The following is an 18,157-nucleotide window of genomic DNA, read 5'->3' as shown; positions in this document are numbered from 1 at the left end:
CACACACACACACAATAGTACTGAAGAACAAAGTGGCAAATGACAAGGGTGAAAATATGGCTTGATTTATGCCATGTCAAAAGGGAGAAATGGGCCTTTATAAAGCCAGGGTCTACATTTCAGAGCTTCTGAGCCAATATGAGCAGTTTGCACTGGATTAATGGTAGCACGCAGAATCTATGTAGCTGTGTCCGAAACCGTGCCCTATTCACTGTCCAGATCACCATGTGGAGCACTACAGTGTTAACTTACAGTGCATTGTGGAATTGTTAAAGTGCACAGAAAATTTGGCACTACGTTTACGGCCACCGCTACAACATGGCAGAGCCCCAAAGTAGCGCACTATTGAGTGAATAGGGAACGGTTTTAGACACAGCTTGTGAAGAAAAATAAATAAAATAAGGGGAATAAATAAATAAATAAATAAATAAAGCAAGAACTTAGAAAAGAGAGAGAGAGAGAGAGAGAGAGAGAGAGAGAGAGAGAGAGAGAGAGAGAGAGAGAGAGAGAGAATGTGAATGAGGGAGCGCACCAGCATATGAAGATTAAAAATAGGTTTCGGAGTGAAAGAATATTCTATAAATAGCTCTGATCTCAAGAATAGAATTAATAACCCCAAGCAGTACTGGTGTGGTCAGTTTATATTTCTCACAGTCTGTTAAACTAACAGCAAACAAACAGACAGATTAGTATAGCACAGGCACACACACACACACACACACACACACACACACACACACACACACACACACACACACACACACACACACACACACACAGAGCTAGCTTAATCAGTTACTGGAGAATGGGGAAACAGGCAGACACTAAATCTACATGGAAGAATGAATGAGGCTATATATTCAAAAACATTCTGAGAATTTTACACAGAGCACTGTTTCACACCATTAGAGATCAATGAGTGCAACTCTGCCCCTCAGGCCACGTGAACTACAGCAATAATTAGAGTGATGGCCGAGTCGGTCACAGTACCTACTCTTTTCCCCTACAGTTCCCACCTTACCAAATATCAGAAGAGCTTAAGTCTTTTCCCCCTTTCAAGCTGAGAGTGTAACTAATAGTTCTGCCCTCATGTTTCTTTACATTCATGCAGTTTCGAGTCTGCACTTCTGACCTTTTCCTGTCTTTGAAGCAGTGACAAATACACAGACCAGCCTTTACATTCTGACCATCCACAGATAACAATTATCTCATTACAACAGCACATGTCAAGATCTGGGATGCAAGTTAGACAGTAACTGAACAGTCAGTTTTCACATTTGAGGTGCTGGATGTGGGAGACACGAACAGGTGTGAAGGCCCAAGAAACTTTGACAAGGGTTGAAATCTTTAAAGGTTCTCTAGATGGGAAAACTATTTACCTTGCCGTAGGTTGAGGGTATGTCAGTTCCCTGTACCAAACTCTCATTATTCAAACACTGCTGTTCCTACTTGAAAAGAAAATCCAGCAGAAAGAGGGTCCCAAATTGTCCAAATTGGTTCGAATCCCACTTCCCTCAGGCCCTGTCAGGTCAGGCTCAGGAAAATGGTCTTTGACGTAGGCCTGCATTGTTTAATGCTATTTTATATAAAGCTATGGAGTGATAATCACAATAGAATAAAATCAATATAAAGAATGGAACAGATTTCGGTCATTCAAACAAGTCGGAATTGTAGTTAAAAAGGTCTGTTTTAACGGTCTACTTCCACAAAAAAAAAAAAAAAATTAATAAATTGGGGGGCTGGATTTTTTGGGCCCGATCTAAGCTCTAGCAGCCGGGCCCCCGAGACAGCACAATTGGAGTGGATAGATGGCGCTTCCTCCATTAATCACAAGGGCTGGGTACACGGTGCTTTTCTCAGAGCATGTTGCTTGCCCAGGCACTGATGCTTTGGCTACGCACGTGTGAGAGGAGGCATGTCTTATATATGACTTTATTTTTACCCATTAAAATAAACAAAATAATAATAATAATAATAATAATAATAATAAAATCACATACAACCAGCCCACTAGCAAAGCCTTCAGCTTCCAAAAGCTTTAGGGGAATATGTTGTTGATGCTTGTTGATGACAGTCAAGTTTTCTGAGGAAATCCATGCCACAACCGTACATCAATAACACTGAAGAGCATGCACTGCACACACAGGCTGTTATTGTAAAATGAGCTTTACCTGTGCCAGGGTTTCAACAGAAGTGGAGTATAAACAGTGGTAAGCCAGAACGGGCTGGGCAATATGACAATATTTTATTGTATCGTGATGCACAATATCCTCTTCTAAGCATATTGAGAAAACTGTTTGTGCTTAATAAACACTGATCAGCTGCAGGTTTTGTTACAAACAGTATGATTAGACTGGTTTAATTAGATGAAAAGCAGCAGATGTTGAATAAAAAAAATAAATAATAAATAATAATAAAAATAAATCACTGTACTCAGTCTGGGAGAGTATCTGAATAGTCGTTTTTAAGGCTCTGTCACTACTGGTGTATTTAGTCTGTGGTTACATAAATCGTGTTACGCAATATTTATTTAAATATCGTGATATTGTATTTTTATCATATCACCCAGCCCTAAGCCAGAAGGCTAAATCCAGGAAAGCAAGCAGGTGCTAGGTTACAAGCTAGCCACGAAAAGTGCCTCTCAGTAAAACATCACTCGGGCAAGCAGTAGGAAAGAATCACGGGTATCGGCTAAAAGTGAACCCTAGCCAATTGGGTTTGACATCTCTTCATTACTCACTGAACCAAGAGGACAGCAACACTATCCGAAGACTCGGACGTTCTTGTTACCGGGCTGAAAACAATGCTATGCCACATGGTTTCTAAACCAGCCAATCAGAGCAGAGTTCCTTTTTTCCCCCACAAGCCTCACAAACGTACTATACAGACATCAAAGACCTAATTTAAATACACAATATAAGCATCCTATGGCACTTTTAAGGTCAGACAACTGGGTCAGGGCATCTCTGAAATGCCAAGGCTTGCGAGATGCAAGCAGTCAGCAGTTGCGAGTACCTACCAACAGTGATCTATGGACGGATAAACCACAAACCAGCAACAGGGTGTTGGGTGCCCAAGGCTTGTCGAAGCACAAGGGCAACAAAGGCTATTCCATCTGGTCCTAACTGACAGAGGAGTTACTGCGGCACAAGTCACATAAATGTTTAATTATGGCTACGGGAGGAATGTGTCACAACACACAGTGCCTCTCACGCTGCTGTGAACGAGGCTGCATTGCCACAGACTGGGCAGAGTGCTCATGCTAACATGCGACCATCGGAGCTGGACCTAGGAGCAATGGAAAAGTTCACCTGGTCTGAGGAGTCCTGTTTCCTTTTACATAACATGGACGGCTGGGTTTGCGTGCAGTGTTTACTTGCGGGATGCAGTAAATTAACAAATCAGTTCCGTGGCATCCCTACCTCACAACGTACAGGACTTAAAACAACAACAATATGTAGCATTGAAAAATACAGCCTAAAAATTAAATACTTTAAATACTTAAAATACAGCCTAAAAATCAGTGCATTACAGACTTAAAAAGGAAGAACAGCAGCTCTGCCAGCGCCACTCTCGGCTTGCCACGCTGCTCACCACATTATGTAAAGCTAGTGAAGCCTCATTTGTATTTGTATTGTGCCTAATTAATCCTGCAGTCTTACACTACTGCATCTGTCTACATAGTTTTTCACTACAGATGACGGTTCTGTATCTCTCTCAGCTTGTCCAGAAATGCATGCGTCAAGCATGTCCTTAAGACTAAGATTATACTAAGCGATTTTCACCCCGATTTTAAGCCTGAATTTCGGTCTAACTGAGTCTGTGCTGGCTAGCTCTAGTCTGCAGATGTTTTTCTCAAGCAATTGGTCGACAGTTGGAGAGCGAATCGAGTAGTGTGTGAGGGACGCAGAGCCTGTAATCTAGCAGTGTATACTGACCGGGGACTCCATCTGAACACGTCCGTTAATAAACAAAGTGCCGTTTTCAGGCAGTTATTTGGTTTTAGTTTCTAATTTTAATTTTACATTTCACCTTAAATACTGCAGCCGCCATATTCGGGTGCTAGTACAGGTCTGGTACCTCAGCACTATTTAAGGTGGAATGGAAATTCGTATAAAAAAAAGCCAACATCTGCCTTGTACATAGGGTAGCACATCTGATATGTGCTGTGCTACTCATCTCCACAAGGTGTTTTTTTTTTTCATGCTTCTTTCGTTTAGGGTTAGCACATATGCCGGTACGAGTTCGGTTCGTGTTCAGTTCGGTCTAGCAGGTTAAATTCATGTAGTGGATGGTTCCTAGTCATTTTGTGTGCACTGAAATTACACTTCTCCACTATAGCACACAGGCAAATTCTTGCATATGGCTGCTTTAAAGGATCTGCCGCAAAAGTCAGGGTGCAACAGATCACAGGTAATTGTATTGAATCAAAACCAAAATATCTGAATTTTAATGATGCAGAATAAGAAACTTCTAAGAAAGCTTGGGATAGAAAACCACCCACACAGCACAGCTCCTCTTAGCTTCGCTTCCCCTCTTAGCTGAAGTGCCACAATTGTGTGTACGATTGTGACTGCCCCATGTGAGCTATACACTGAAAAACAATACATATTGTTCTAGTGCGCAGCAGTGTCTCTCGTCCAGTGCAGTGCAACGCAGCGAAAAATCTGAATGGATTTAGCAGGAAGTAGTACTGGACTCTCAGCCTGTAAACGTTTACAGCTAAATTTAGCTTCAAGCGGAGTCGGGCAAATCAAGGTCACTTTTTATTTAAAGGAAGAAAATGGCGGTGTGAGCACAGATTACTCTATACGCTATACCAGCAATCCTGTGTTGAACACGCATAACATTTTTCTTCATCCCTACTGTTTTTAACACTGTACTTCTGTCCCTCCATCTGTCTCACTCACACACACACACACACACACACACACACACACACACACACACACACACACACACACACACGAGCTCAACATCTCAAATACTGCATGAAAATCAGTGCAAACTATTTGCATTATATGCAAAGGTATGGGGAACCCTCCTGCATAATTGTGTTTTGTTGACTTTGGGGAAGAGGATGGGTTCCAAATTTCCACTAGTTTAGACTGCTCAAAAACGCATTGCTATATAAAGCCAGCCAAACACTTAGTTTCCAGCTCCTGTTAACACCAAGCCATTAGACAGCTGAGCGCTAACTGCCAGTCCTGTTACGTCAACTAAGAGACGATCGCACCGGCTAGCAAAACTATGGAAAACAAAGAGGGCCATCCCTTACCCTGAGAGAGCTAGGCCAATTATGCTGTTTGGGAATTCCAGCAACACTGACAATTGCATCTACCAATCTCCCGAAGAGGAGATGAGATTTTAAGAAGTCTTTTGTTGCTTTATACAGTGTGAAGAAGTAAACACAACCACCACCGCCCACATTTCCTACAAACGTTAATGCACATTTAAAGTTCCTGTTAAAGTAAATATTAATTACAGCATGTGCAAATGTTTAGACACTCTGCCATGTCCGTTTAGTCAACACTATTTTGCAGATATTACAGAAGACGCTCAACTGTTGTTTTAAGAATCTGCCCCAACCAAAACCTCTCATTTAGCCCAGACTGACTGTAGGCACAGCCTTTCAAAAGTTGTTTAAATAGGTAATACAAATGCAAAAACAGATAAACTAGGCGACATCTTAAAAACAACAACAACAACACCACATTAAAATCAATGCTGTCCACTATGACCAAGGCTCTCTGGTTCCAGTCTCGGGGTCGTGCTGCCTGCCATAAGCAGCCGGAGCCCGAGGGAGCACACTTGGCCTTGCTTTCTGTGAATGGGTAGATGACTCACGCTCTACCCACACCACTTCAGTGGGATGCTGGCCGGCACAGACATCTTTTGTCTATGCATCAGAGTTGGCTTCCCTGGCGCTTTCCTCCGAGCACCTTGGTTGTCAAGTGACGTGCACCCAGCCACCGCCTCTTTTCAAACCACTGCCAGTGCAACACGTGTCAGTCCTCACCCTCCCAGTAACTGGAGCATTACATGTGATTGGGTGAGAATACTATTGAGTGGGTTGGGTAGTTGGCCGTTTTAATATCTACAACTGGGAAGGAAAATTGGTAAAAAATATGATTAATGAATTAATGAATATTAATGGCTATGTCCATCCAGACCCTGCATGCAGGTCATTAAGCTCGTTATGGATGCAAGCCTTTAGCAAGTAAAGTTCTGTGGGAACCGTAGCGGATTTAGAAGTATCACTATAGTAGCTGAGCTTGGTGTGGTGCAACAGACAACACCACTGCCTGTCAGTGAGCTACAACACCATGTGGAATACTAAGGTTCAATTCCTGGTCTGTGCCACACCAATGGGAGTCCTTGAGCAAGACTCCTAATGCTACATTGGCCCACATCTGCAAAGCAGAGCTCTTATCACTCTGGATAAGAGAGTCAGCTAAATGCCATACATGTAATGTAAAGGTAACAGTACCTTTGTTGTCCATCCCCCCACCCCCTCCATCTCCGTCTCTCCCTCTCTTCTGCACAAAGTTCAGTTACCTGCTCTCTCTCTATTCTTCATCACTCAATGATCTGTTTGTAAGTGAATCGGCTGGTCGGACTGCGTGTCGGCACTGTTGGTCAGTTGCAGAGTACGTGAAACACATTGAACATGCTAACATTTACACACTGTGAACCGAACCGCGACTTCTGTGTACCATTACACCCCTAGCGCACACATGCACACGCATACACGCCCGCCCGCGCGCGCACACACACACACACACACACACACACACACACACACACACACACACACACACACACACACACACTCTCTCTCTCGCCACAACAGACAAAGTGCTCCTTGTGTAAGAGCAGAGAGAGGGAGAGAAACAGAGATAGAGAGAGATGGGTGATGTTATGCTGTGTTATGCGTGATGCTGATATGCTCATGGTGGGTGAGGGTATGGAGATTTGAGTTTCAGACTGCTGGAGACTCATTCAACTCCGCTGCCTGACCTTCAGCCTACCCCTCAGGCCTTTGGCTCAATGCACAACTACACACTGTGACATAGATAGCGCGGTCAAAGCCTTACTCAAAGAAGCCAGGCAACATACTACTACCACCACCACCACCACCACCACCACGACCACCACGTTCCACCAAGTTCCTGACAAAAGACGTGAGCAAGGCCTAATAGAACAGGTCAAATTCACTGTATGTACCACCAACACTGTATTTCCCCATATTGATTTTTAATTTACTCATAATTTTCATGTATTCTAACATAATCTACTAATAACAATACACATGTTCGCAGAATTTAATAGCGTTATGTAGCATTGATGTAGCACAGAATGTATTTATGAATATCAGTAGGGAAGAACTTTAGATGTATACATGTTTTTTCCTTAGTAAAATATTAGGATTCAAGCAGTTCAAGTGTTTTTGCCCCTGATCCTGATCCCTTCCATGGATCAAACAACAACAACAAATTAAGAACAAACCAGTCCTATGTATTTAATTTCTTTTTTGCCAATACATCTTTTTAGGGACACCTTTTATATATTTAACTGTGTTTAACAAAAGACTGCAAGCTCAATAACAGCTGAAACACTGGCTCTGCAGAAATGGAAAATGCCATGCCTCACTGCCATAGTTCAGGCATAATGTCGCATTCACAACACCAATATAAAGAGAGAGCAAGGCAGTCAAACACAATTGTAAACGGAATACGCTTAAAAGGGACACTTTTGGCCAAAATGGAACATTTGAACAACAGACCTACTCGCATCCTGCAACAGTGCCACAGTAATATCTAAGGCAGTGGTTCTCAAACCAGTCTTCAGCTACTCCCAAAATGGTTTAGATATTAGCTCAAACCCAACTCGCAGCAAGGAGACAGACCACTAGGGACAAGTTTGAAAACCACTGCACTAGGAACACCCTTTTCTAGCGATGTCTCTTGAAACTAGGAGTAATCTTTAAAAACAATACAAGCAGCACCTTAGCATGAGTACTGTATTCAAAGAATGTGGACAGATAACGTTACATAACTATAGGCATCTGTGCCTTCAGCGAGGCAGAGGGATGACGTTTAAGGTTGGATTAATCGAGTTAATCAATACATCATGTTGGCATTAATAAACTTAGTGTTGCACTGAATATAATTTAATAAAGCTAACCAACACATAGGAGAGGTTCAAGGAAGTTTTTCACCCAATAAATAAATAAATCAGTTTAGTACTTCTTCAGGGATATAGCAGAAATCCTTGGACACTAAAACATGTCTTGGCTGATCAACAATGTTTGGAGTAAAGGGGGGAAATGTGCAGGGTTTGATTATCCTGCAAACTGTTAAACCATAAGTATGTACAAAGCAGTCTCTGCCCATGATGCCCACTACCAATCACACTCACTTGTCATTTGCGCAGTGAAATTCTAAGGAATCCAGAGGTTACTGCAGAAGTGCCAGCAATCAACATGTTGAAATTTTATGTATTCTTACTAACAAAATAGAAAGTACCAGAACTGAGCCCAACCACATCACTGCCGCCTCAACTCATTCAGAACGACGGCACGTTTTGTGGCATAGCTAATAAACGCAAAAAATAACATTTCAACGACAGCTGACTAGGACTAATGACACAGCATATCCCATAGAATCATTCATTATAAAGCACCAAATTCGATACACATAGGGGTCGAATAGCATATTTAACACCTTTGACTGCAGCAAAAAAAAAAAAACTTTTTTTTAAATACTGAAGATTGCATGTAGTAAAAATTGAATCAGCATCCCACAATGAGAGCAAACCATCCCTCCACAGAACTAAACTTCCCCTTAACCTCAAAATCGAGAGCAGACAGGAAAAGAAAAGTGCTAATGCGTGTGTATTAGCTCTGCAAGTGCGACATTTAACAGAAAAAGTATGTACTAACAGCAAGTAAAGCATGTAGCTCATGGGTGTTTATCTAGCCAGCTTTTCAAGAGGTAATAATATCGATCTCCTCCAATAAACCAAACACATTAGGAGGGGTCAACTACATGGGCAAACACATACACATGACTTTATGAGTCATATCTAAGTCAAATTGGTTTTAAAGTGTTAGTATACTGCAGTTGTTGATATATTGGCTCATTGTGAGAATTAGAATATAGCTCATTTAGATATCATAAAACACTTCTGCCACACAACTGCCTTACCAATTAAAACCACTTAATATAAACTAATATAAACCTTAACTCTAAACAATGACCCCAACCCATGAATGGTGACTGCTCTTAGCCTACTGAATCGGTCAAAAATAAGCCTTTACTGTAGTTAATCCAGATAATCCAGAAACAGTACGTTCAGGTGAAGATCAATGATGCTACACAGTTTCGAGATTTTTAAGAACCTAAACATAAAGACCAGCAACGCGCCTACCTGTTTCCAGAGGAACTCGTCCTCCTGGTTAAACCTCCATGTCGTGAGGAGGTGTATGGAGGACAGCACTCCTCCGCTGAGCACGGCCGCCCGCATGCGCACCGGCAGCAGCGTGTAGATGATGTAGATGAAGAAGACAGACCACCAGATGCCCTCTGAGGCACTCCGGGGAGCCACCATCAATACCCCGAACACCTGAACGGCGATCAGCATACCTATCACCAAGTAGCTGACCATCCACATGTAGTCCTGGTGGAAGCCGTTGCGATTGCACACCACCATGAGGCCCAAAAAGAGCGCCATGGCTACGGAGAGCGCTGAGGCATAGGCAACGTCGGGCTTCCCATGCACGCAGTGAAAGGTCAGCATGACGCCACAGACAATGACCAGCACACCCATCAGCATTGTCAGTGAGCTCTGGTTGAGTCTGAAGAAGTAGCGCTGGTAGAGGCGCTCCAGCTTGCGCGACTGAAATTTCTTGGACTGGAAGACGCGCACCACCCGCTGCCAGCAGTCAGCCGCTGTCAGCGAGCCGCCACCGGCGAGGTCATCCGCTGAGCCGTCGCGCCCCATGCCCTCGCCTTTCTGGCCTTTAGCGTCCCCATCTTCGAAGCCCAGGTCCACAGATTTGAGCCCCACACTCTCCCCCCCGCCCCCCCGCTTGCCGTAGTGGTCCTCCTGCCAGCCGCAGCGCATGCCGAAGTTGCCACCTCCTCCGCCGCTCCCTGCCCCGGCCCACTGGGGCTGCATGTGGGCCGGCTGAGGAGGGGGCTCCATGGCCTCTGCGTCCCGCAGGCAACTCATGTAGCGCGGGTTGCAGAGCGAGGAGCCGCCTTTGCGCTTGGACTTCTTGCCATTGCGCTCGCCCCACGCGGTCTTGCGGTCGTCCACTCTGGCCACTAGGAAGCCGTTGAACCAGGACATTCTGTACGGGAGGATGGAGAGAGGGTGAAGGAAGAAAAGCGGAAGACATGAGGTTAATGTAGCTAACAAGTAATGGATGCCTATACATATTTTTTTGCAGAATGACCGTTCATTAACCGATAAATGTACACACTGGTCACTGATATCATAATACTATACAAATCAGATTGTCCTGATGTTACAGATGTATTTACCTGTGTGGGTTCTGGTGTGCACCCCAGCCCTGACCTCTCTTGCTGGGTCACTCATTTATATCGCTGGGTGAGCAGAAATGGACGCTTGGACGAGCCTCTGTATTTTGGAGTTGTGGAACAACACTTGCCGTTGCTGCTGACTGGGCCGCTGAATCTGAAGGTTTCGAGCTGGGTGACCTAGCACTTAGTTCACATGCGTCTGCATGACGTTTGGGTCTGCACACAATAAACAACAACATATAAAAAGAATGTGAGACCAAGGGCATCCAATAAATGTGAATGTCCACAAACAGACTCCAAGTCATATGGCGTGATTCCAGAGAGACCACAGATTGATACACACACACAGTTTTGCACATTACTTATAGTTTGCTGGTTACAACAAAGCTCGTTCAATATTTCAGAAGGTTTTAAAAGCCACAGGACACATTTGTTTGCACGGAAACAGTCTATGGCACTGTTCATCAGTCTGTTGTTGTCATTATTGTTATTTGGAACATGAAATTCATACAAATAAATATGAGGCGGTTCTGGAGTCAGTAGATCATTTCTCATCACTTGGTCTAATTAGCAAGTGCTATCTCAACAAGTGTTTTTTCCAAATTCTGCTCAAAATGCCCCTTTTAATGACTACTGTCGTTTCAGAATTATTCAAACTCTTCATGACAAGCATCTTTAGCACTTAACAGAGCACTATTTTACTGTTATGACCTGCTTCAAATGTGGTGCATAGCCAGACACCAGCTTCTGGCAGCACACTTAAGAAATCTTGGTCCATTTGGCCTCCAGCTCATTAAAATTATTGGGTTTGCACACTACATTGACCTTCTTCAAATTTCACCAAAGATTTTCTATGGGGTGGAAGTCAGGGGACTGCGACAGCCACTCCAGAATCTTCCAGGACGGCTTCTGAAACCAAGCACTGGTGGGCTTTAAGGTATGTTTAGGATCATTGTCCTGTTATAAGGTCTAATGACATCCAAACTTAAGCCTCTTTACGGAAGGCATGACATTTTCTCCTAGGATTTCCTGCTACTTAATTGAATTTATCTTGCCTTGCACTCACTGCAGGTTTCCAGTGCCAGAGGAAGCAAAGCAGCCCTAGAGCATCACTGAGCCACTGCCATGCTTTACTGTAGGCAGGGTGCTTTTTTCAGCATGTGCTCGATTCTTCCTCCTCCAGACATACTGCTGATCCATAAGCCTGAAAAGTTCCAGTTTTGTTTTACAGCTCCACAGAAAGGAATCCTTCGATGGCTTATTTATATGGTTTCGAGCAGATTTGAGACAACTTTGGTTTGCTTTTGGTTCAGCAGAGTTGTACAGGCATGGAGACCTTCAGTGTTTAGTATGCATCTTACTGTGCAACCTAAAACCTCAGTGCCTGCTGCCACCAAATCTTGCTGCAGGTCACTGCCTCATCAGCTGGTAATCGCGTCCTCTTTCTGCCACGTCCAGGTAGCGTAGCCAGTGTTACATTGACTTTGAACTTGCAAACTATGCTTCCGGCTGTATCTCTCAGAACCTTTCAGGGCCTTTCCTCTCTTTTTGTATGCTTTTCCTTGTTCATGCAAGACAGTGATCTCTTCTCTGAACTTTCTGGACAACTATCCTGCCACATTTCTTGCATGCAAACGTCCACAGTCCACAAACCAGTCCAGGTATTTGATGTTTTATCTCAGGCACATCTGATGAAGCTATAGAAGCTCTTTATTTGCCACCTGATTTGCAAGCATGTGCTCTTATGAGGGATAACTACTACTGATTTCATCCTTAAAACATTCTACTTGCACAGCTTTGAAAGCAGAACTACAATGTGACGAGAGATGAGAGATGGGTCAGAGCACTAAGCAAATACAGAGACTGATGCCAAAAGACTCAGAGTATTGTGTCTTTGCACAAATACGACAAACAAAGGACCAGAGGCGTGATCTTCTCAACCATTAATAAAATTATCCTTAAAGATTCAAGACCTGTTGGTTGAAATCACTGGGTTGATTAACTCTCTCAAATTATACGCCACAATATTTTATCAATGATCTCCACTTTCATATATAAACCTATTAAACGGTGAGAGTGTGAACAGACCACCCTCATAAAGTAATGAATAATTACAGGCAAGGGAGAAGCGCTCGAAACAAGCTAGAAGCTAGGCCTCAGTCGCCCGCCTTACACCCCCCCCCCCCTCAATAAAGCCTAGATATTGTCCAGCGTAGTGATCAGACCACTGGAAATGGCATATTAGTATTGATGGATATTGGTATTGGGTCAATATCACAAGAAAAGAAAAACAGATTCAGTCCTGTAACAAATCTGAAACAGCACGCACGCGCGCACACACACACACACACACACACACACACACACACACACACACTGTGTGGTCATGCAGTTAGCTGGGTGCATCTTCCCCTGGGTTAGTGGAGGGCTGGAATAGTTTGATTAGAGGATGCTCATCTTCAGTGAAGTACTTTATTAACCAATGGTTCATCTGTTCTAATATAAACTACTGGCTCGGTATCAGTTGCAACTAATGCTCAAAAGTTCAATAATCAATATTGGAACAGAAAAAGGTGCAGGTGTGTGTAATCAGCATGCCAAACCTTCCCTGATGCCAGGCCCTAAACTCACCAGGCTGAAAGACAGTTATCGGGAGAGATCAACTAAGCATGCACTGACTGATAAACAGCAGGTTCTGAGATTCGCCCCCAGCTTGTAAACCGGGTCAGAAAGCGAGCCGTTTCGTCCTGATGCTAAAAACAGTAGGCTATCATCTTAGGCATAGGCAGCAAGCTCTCCTTTCCTAGCACGTAGCAACACAAGCCCCGATTCGCCCTGCCTGTAGTGGGCTACCAGTGGGCTACCAGTGGGCTACCAGTGGCCAGCGTTGGGCGCTACCTCGCTTCTCAGTGTCTGCTGCTGGTTTTATCCTCTCGGCAGACAAGCATCCACCTGAAAGAGCCGCAGTGAAAGGGCACATAAAGTGATGGGCTACGTGCCTGTGGCATCCCCCGTTCTGCAGCCTGTGTCGCTCTCCTCTGGGCCATTTGCACGCCATTCGGAGCGGCCAGAGCCGTTACATAACGCGCACAGGCCACTAGCGGTGTGGCGTCCGCTCGCCATTACTGCTAATGAAACCCTCGAACACTAGCTGCGTTTTTAGACTCCGACAGCTTCGGTCCACTTTTACAGTGTGAGAGCTGCACAACAATATATATATATATATATATATAAAAAAAAAAATAATAATAATAATAATAAACGCACAAGGCCTGACAGAGACGGAGTATGCGCGCGCGTGGGGTCTTAAGTCTATGAGTTAGCTAGCTAGATCATTTCAGTGCGTTATCGATAGCGTGGAGCGCGGCTGTTGTTTTTGTCGTAGAGGCAAAACGAGAGACAGCCGTGGCATCACCCGCACCAGCAGTCCGCCGCCTTACATAACTGTGTGTGTGTGTGTGTGTGTGTGTCTTCCATATTCTAGTCCACGGCAGGCAGGCAGCGTTACAGTGCTGTTACAGTGACACTGTGTGTGTGTGTGTGTGTATGTGGCTGAGTGTATCGCCCGGGCGGGCTAACGTTACATCCTCTGTGGCTCAAGTCCTTCTAAAACGGCCTTTAGTCATCGGCTCGGCCCTAAAAAATGTCACTATTCCCGGCTGAATGTCGGTTAACATTCCAGCGCATCGGTGCTCTCCTCCTCCTCCTCCTCCTCCTCCTCGTATGTGGGCAGCCGCTGCCACATTCCACCGAGGCAACAAACGGCGGATTGAAACGCGGCCGCCTTTCCGCCGGTTTCAGCGCCGCATTCGGGCTGGGAAATCGATGTAGAGGAGGTGAGCAGACCGTCCACAAACACACTCAGCGCGTTCGACCTCGGCCAGGCGAAAACAAGCCAAGCGCTGGCGTGTTCAGCGTCTGACGGTCTAACGGTGCCGCTCTCAGGTCGCCGCCTGGGCTGCAGAGCTTCCAGCGGTTAGAGTGAATGAAGGACTGAGAGCTAGCGCTAGCTTTAATCTGGGAATGGGCAAATGTTGGGACTACACAGGCGTTACAGCAGAGGAGAGGCTGAAGCCCTCAACAGGCGCACACACACACACACACACACACAGAGTGACACACACAAATATATTATACACACACACACTCCTAACGTACCGACCGTCAAATGCTACAAATGCTAAAAACAAAAAAATCCATAAATCGACCGAAGACCGGAGGTCAGCGACGGCGCCTGCATGACTTGACGACTGGAAAACGGGCTTGAATGAAGCTTATATAAAACGTGCCCGTTAAAGGACGGGAACAGGCTGGAAAGAGAGAGAGAGAGAGAGAGACTCTGACTCACTCACCGCGTCCATCTCTCTCGGCGTTAGCATGAACACGCAGCCGGTGGAGGTGGCCGAGTCCTCGGTGTGCTCCTTTATCGGGGGGGCGGTGTGTTTTTGCAGGCATCGAGGACAAGGGGACAGAGGGCCACAAAAAAACGGTACCGCTCTCTCCCTGGCTTCCCTCCCCGTCGTTTTCTCCCAGCCCGAGCCTGAGCCTGCCTCTCCCCCTCCACATACACACACATACACTTACACACACGATCACACACTCGCGCTCACTGTTCTTGCTGTTCAGTGCGCCGCCTAGAGGCCGCTTTAATATTCGCTTCTCCTCAAGGCTGTGCAGTCCTTCCCCTTCTGACAAGCTGCTTCACCTGTCGTGCTCTTTTTTGTCTTTGGAGCCCAACAGAAGCAAAACGCAGTCATTTATAACCGTTTAAAACTGTTGTTTGAACATTTTAATTGTTTTAAATAAACTAGAAAAAAATAGTAGAGGGGTGCGGACCTATATTTTATATATACTTTACATAAACATTTACAATATGCACAAACTGGGACCTTAATCCATCTGAATTACATTCATTGCATTACATAGAGGTATAAAGCATAAAATGGATAAAATAGTTCTGCTCTTTTGGAGTTTAAATAATATATAATCAAACATCAGTCTGAAATATCAGTCAAATATAAATCTGTGATGTTAATTTTTGGTAAAAATAAAATGGTTGAATTGCTGATACGCCACGATTCCATTATCATCACGCAACCTTAAAAATGAACTTGGCTGCGAAAAGGTTCATTCTACATTTTGGACTCCTTGGCCTGTCATATTACCCCTCACCACAGCCATGGTTTTGTGGCTGATACACTAGGCTTTGTCTCAAGTAGCTCCCTACTCCCTATGTACTAGTACAGCACCTAAGTCCATAAGCTGTGACGTCTACAACAAAAACAGGGCACTACACATCCAGCAGGGATCTGTGGCTCAATCTCAATTGGTTCTTTGTTAACGATATAACACTCTATTTTGGTGTAGAAGCTGTTATTTCATGATCTACGTAGGGGGGGGGGGGCTACATAGGAAGTCATCAGCCATTTGAGATTCACTCCTACTGTACACACTGAATTAAGACACAGACTGATGGACAGCGAAGTGCAGCATGGGGAACTACTTAAACAACGAAGGACATATTGGTCAAATTGTCAAAACTGCAGAAGTGGCCTAATTTTAGTCAGGTAGTCTTTGAGATTGAGGCCCATGGCAGCTGTGTTATGTGTAAGGAGGTATAGAGTATCCAGGTGGCTCTTTCTACAGAAACCTGAGCCTCAGGCCCAGCCTTTATTACTGTACTCAAATGAAATGAGTGTGCCCCACTACACCTGAAGCAGGAAGAACCAGTTTCTAGATCAACCAACAAGGCTTGGCTTCTTTGGAATCTTTCTCATTTAAAAGTGAGAAAATAGTTCTAAAGGTCTGCATTATGTTCATCATCGATGTAAACAGATGTATTCAGAGTGGTTTGATGTAGAAATGGTGCACTGTAGAAAAACTGAACTGGCACAGAACCAGGACTCATAATGTAAGCAGCAGTTTTATTTACTGTCTAAAAATGACATTTAAACTAGTATGCTAGGATGTCCAATGTAAGGGAGGGGGGGGGGGGGGCGATTCTGTGGGGTTGTGGGGACCAGTGTCATATCGTTAAATGGGGCCCAGAATCCTTGGCAGCACCCCTGCTAGAACATAATACTGATAACGATATGGCAGTGTTTTCTCTGAGGACTAGTTTGCCTTACAAGATCCTTGAAACATAAAATTTGGTCAAAATGTAAAACAATCTCGCATAGAAATGAGAAGCATATTTGTGATTTGTTTGTAATATTGTAACTTTGTGAACTATTCTGACTCTAGACTCTCTCAGCATTACATTTCACATCAAACCGACTGTTTATATCTTAACAAATGCAGATATTTTTGATTGTATTTTTTTTTTTAGGGGGGGGGTACTATTCCCCTTTAATAAAAAAAAGGCAGGCTAAAAACATTACACTGAAAATGTACCTTGGCGGTGAGCCTCTGACCATGGCCTCACAAGGCCTTAGATGTGCAATACATTCAGTAACAAATCATGGTCTAGTAGCTACTGTAATAACACTTCTTGGAAGGATATCACATTGTTATAGCAACCCAACATAAACTCAAGCGAAGTTTGCCGGATCATATAACACCTTCTAAACGGTTCCATAAATGTGTCATATTTAAATGCTGGTGAAGGGCAGGACTGACATGTTAAGTGGAGTTCTGGGTCAAACAGCACTACAGCACAAAAAAGTGCTCTGTTTTATGACTGGCCTTTCTCTGTGATAAGTTGGCCTTGTTGTTGCAAGAAAGAAATGTGATAATAGCTTCAACAAGCTATTTGTTAGATAGGTGGGTTTTGAACGAAGAGGACAGAGCATGACGCTGTGTAAACTGCTGAGAAAAGGGGAACTTTGGATCAAGGCAGCTAAACCAAGAGCAAACCTGGGAAAGAAATGCATAGCGTATATGGGCCCTGAGCGAGACAGTGATCTTAGCACATTCATTCCCTTCAGTTAAATAAAATAATGAATGTCTTCATTTAATTTTCTTATTCACTCACTGTTGCTATGTCTCAGACCAGTCGGTGCTATACTGTTGGTGCCTGTTGACTAAATGTTGAAGTATATCATTAAGTTCAGGGTATAGTAGTTGTGTGTGAATCTTGAATGGGTTGGCAAAATGCACTATGATTATAAACAGGCCTGATTATCGTCTCTGTAATGAAACATGCAGATCAAAATGTCAATAACAATAGCATGGTAGTGAGATTAATCGTAAAATAGGTAGTTCTGCCATTGTTTGAGCAAAATTTTATGACCCATGTTTGAATCCCAGATGTACAACGTGCTGTCTGTGTCCATGCTCTCAATATAAAGAGAAGGATGGCATAGAAATTACATTCACATTTATGGCATTTAGCAGATGCTCTTATCCAGAGCGACTTACAAAGTGCTTTGCTATTTGCCCAAGAAAATCTTAGCTAGTTAGAATAGACTACTAGTTCAAAGATACTTTTAAGCTTGGACATTACTAAACACAAGACAATAAGGTGACCATAGTACTCTATTCGTCCACGTATGCTCTGAAGAGGTGGGTCTTCAGTCTGCGAATTAGGGACACTGAGGAGAATGAGTACATGATACATGCCTCTGTAAGCAACAAGTCTGTATTATTTCTCAAAATCCCATAATTTT

General features: G+C 43.9%; 1 protein-coding gene across 1 annotated transcript in view; it reads right to left on the bottom strand.

The window, feature by feature from the left end:
• adcy6a (adenylate cyclase 6a) overlaps positions 1-15,105 on the bottom strand; it is a 65,633-nt gene extending 50,528 nt beyond the window's left edge. Inside the window, exons 1-3 of the mRNA XM_072656562.1 lie at positions 14,903-15,105; positions 10,551-10,766; positions 9,433-10,357 (exon numbers count right to left, since the gene is read on the bottom strand). Coding sequence (XP_072512663.1) covers positions 9,433-10,356 — 924 coding nt within the window. The 5' untranslated portion in view covers position 10,357; positions 10,551-10,766; positions 14,903-15,105. The remainder of the gene's footprint in view (positions 1-9,432; positions 10,358-10,550; positions 10,767-14,902) is intronic.
• Between the last annotated feature and the right edge of the window lie 3,052 nt (positions 15,106-18,157).

The sequence above is a fragment of the Salminus brasiliensis genome, chromosome 14, assembly GCF_030463535.1.
Source record: "Salminus brasiliensis chromosome 14, fSalBra1.hap2, whole genome shotgun sequence".
Taxonomy (NCBI): Eukaryota; Metazoa; Chordata; class Actinopteri; order Characiformes; family Bryconidae; genus Salminus; species Salminus brasiliensis.
This window is presented reverse-complemented; position numbering and strand designations above follow the sequence as displayed.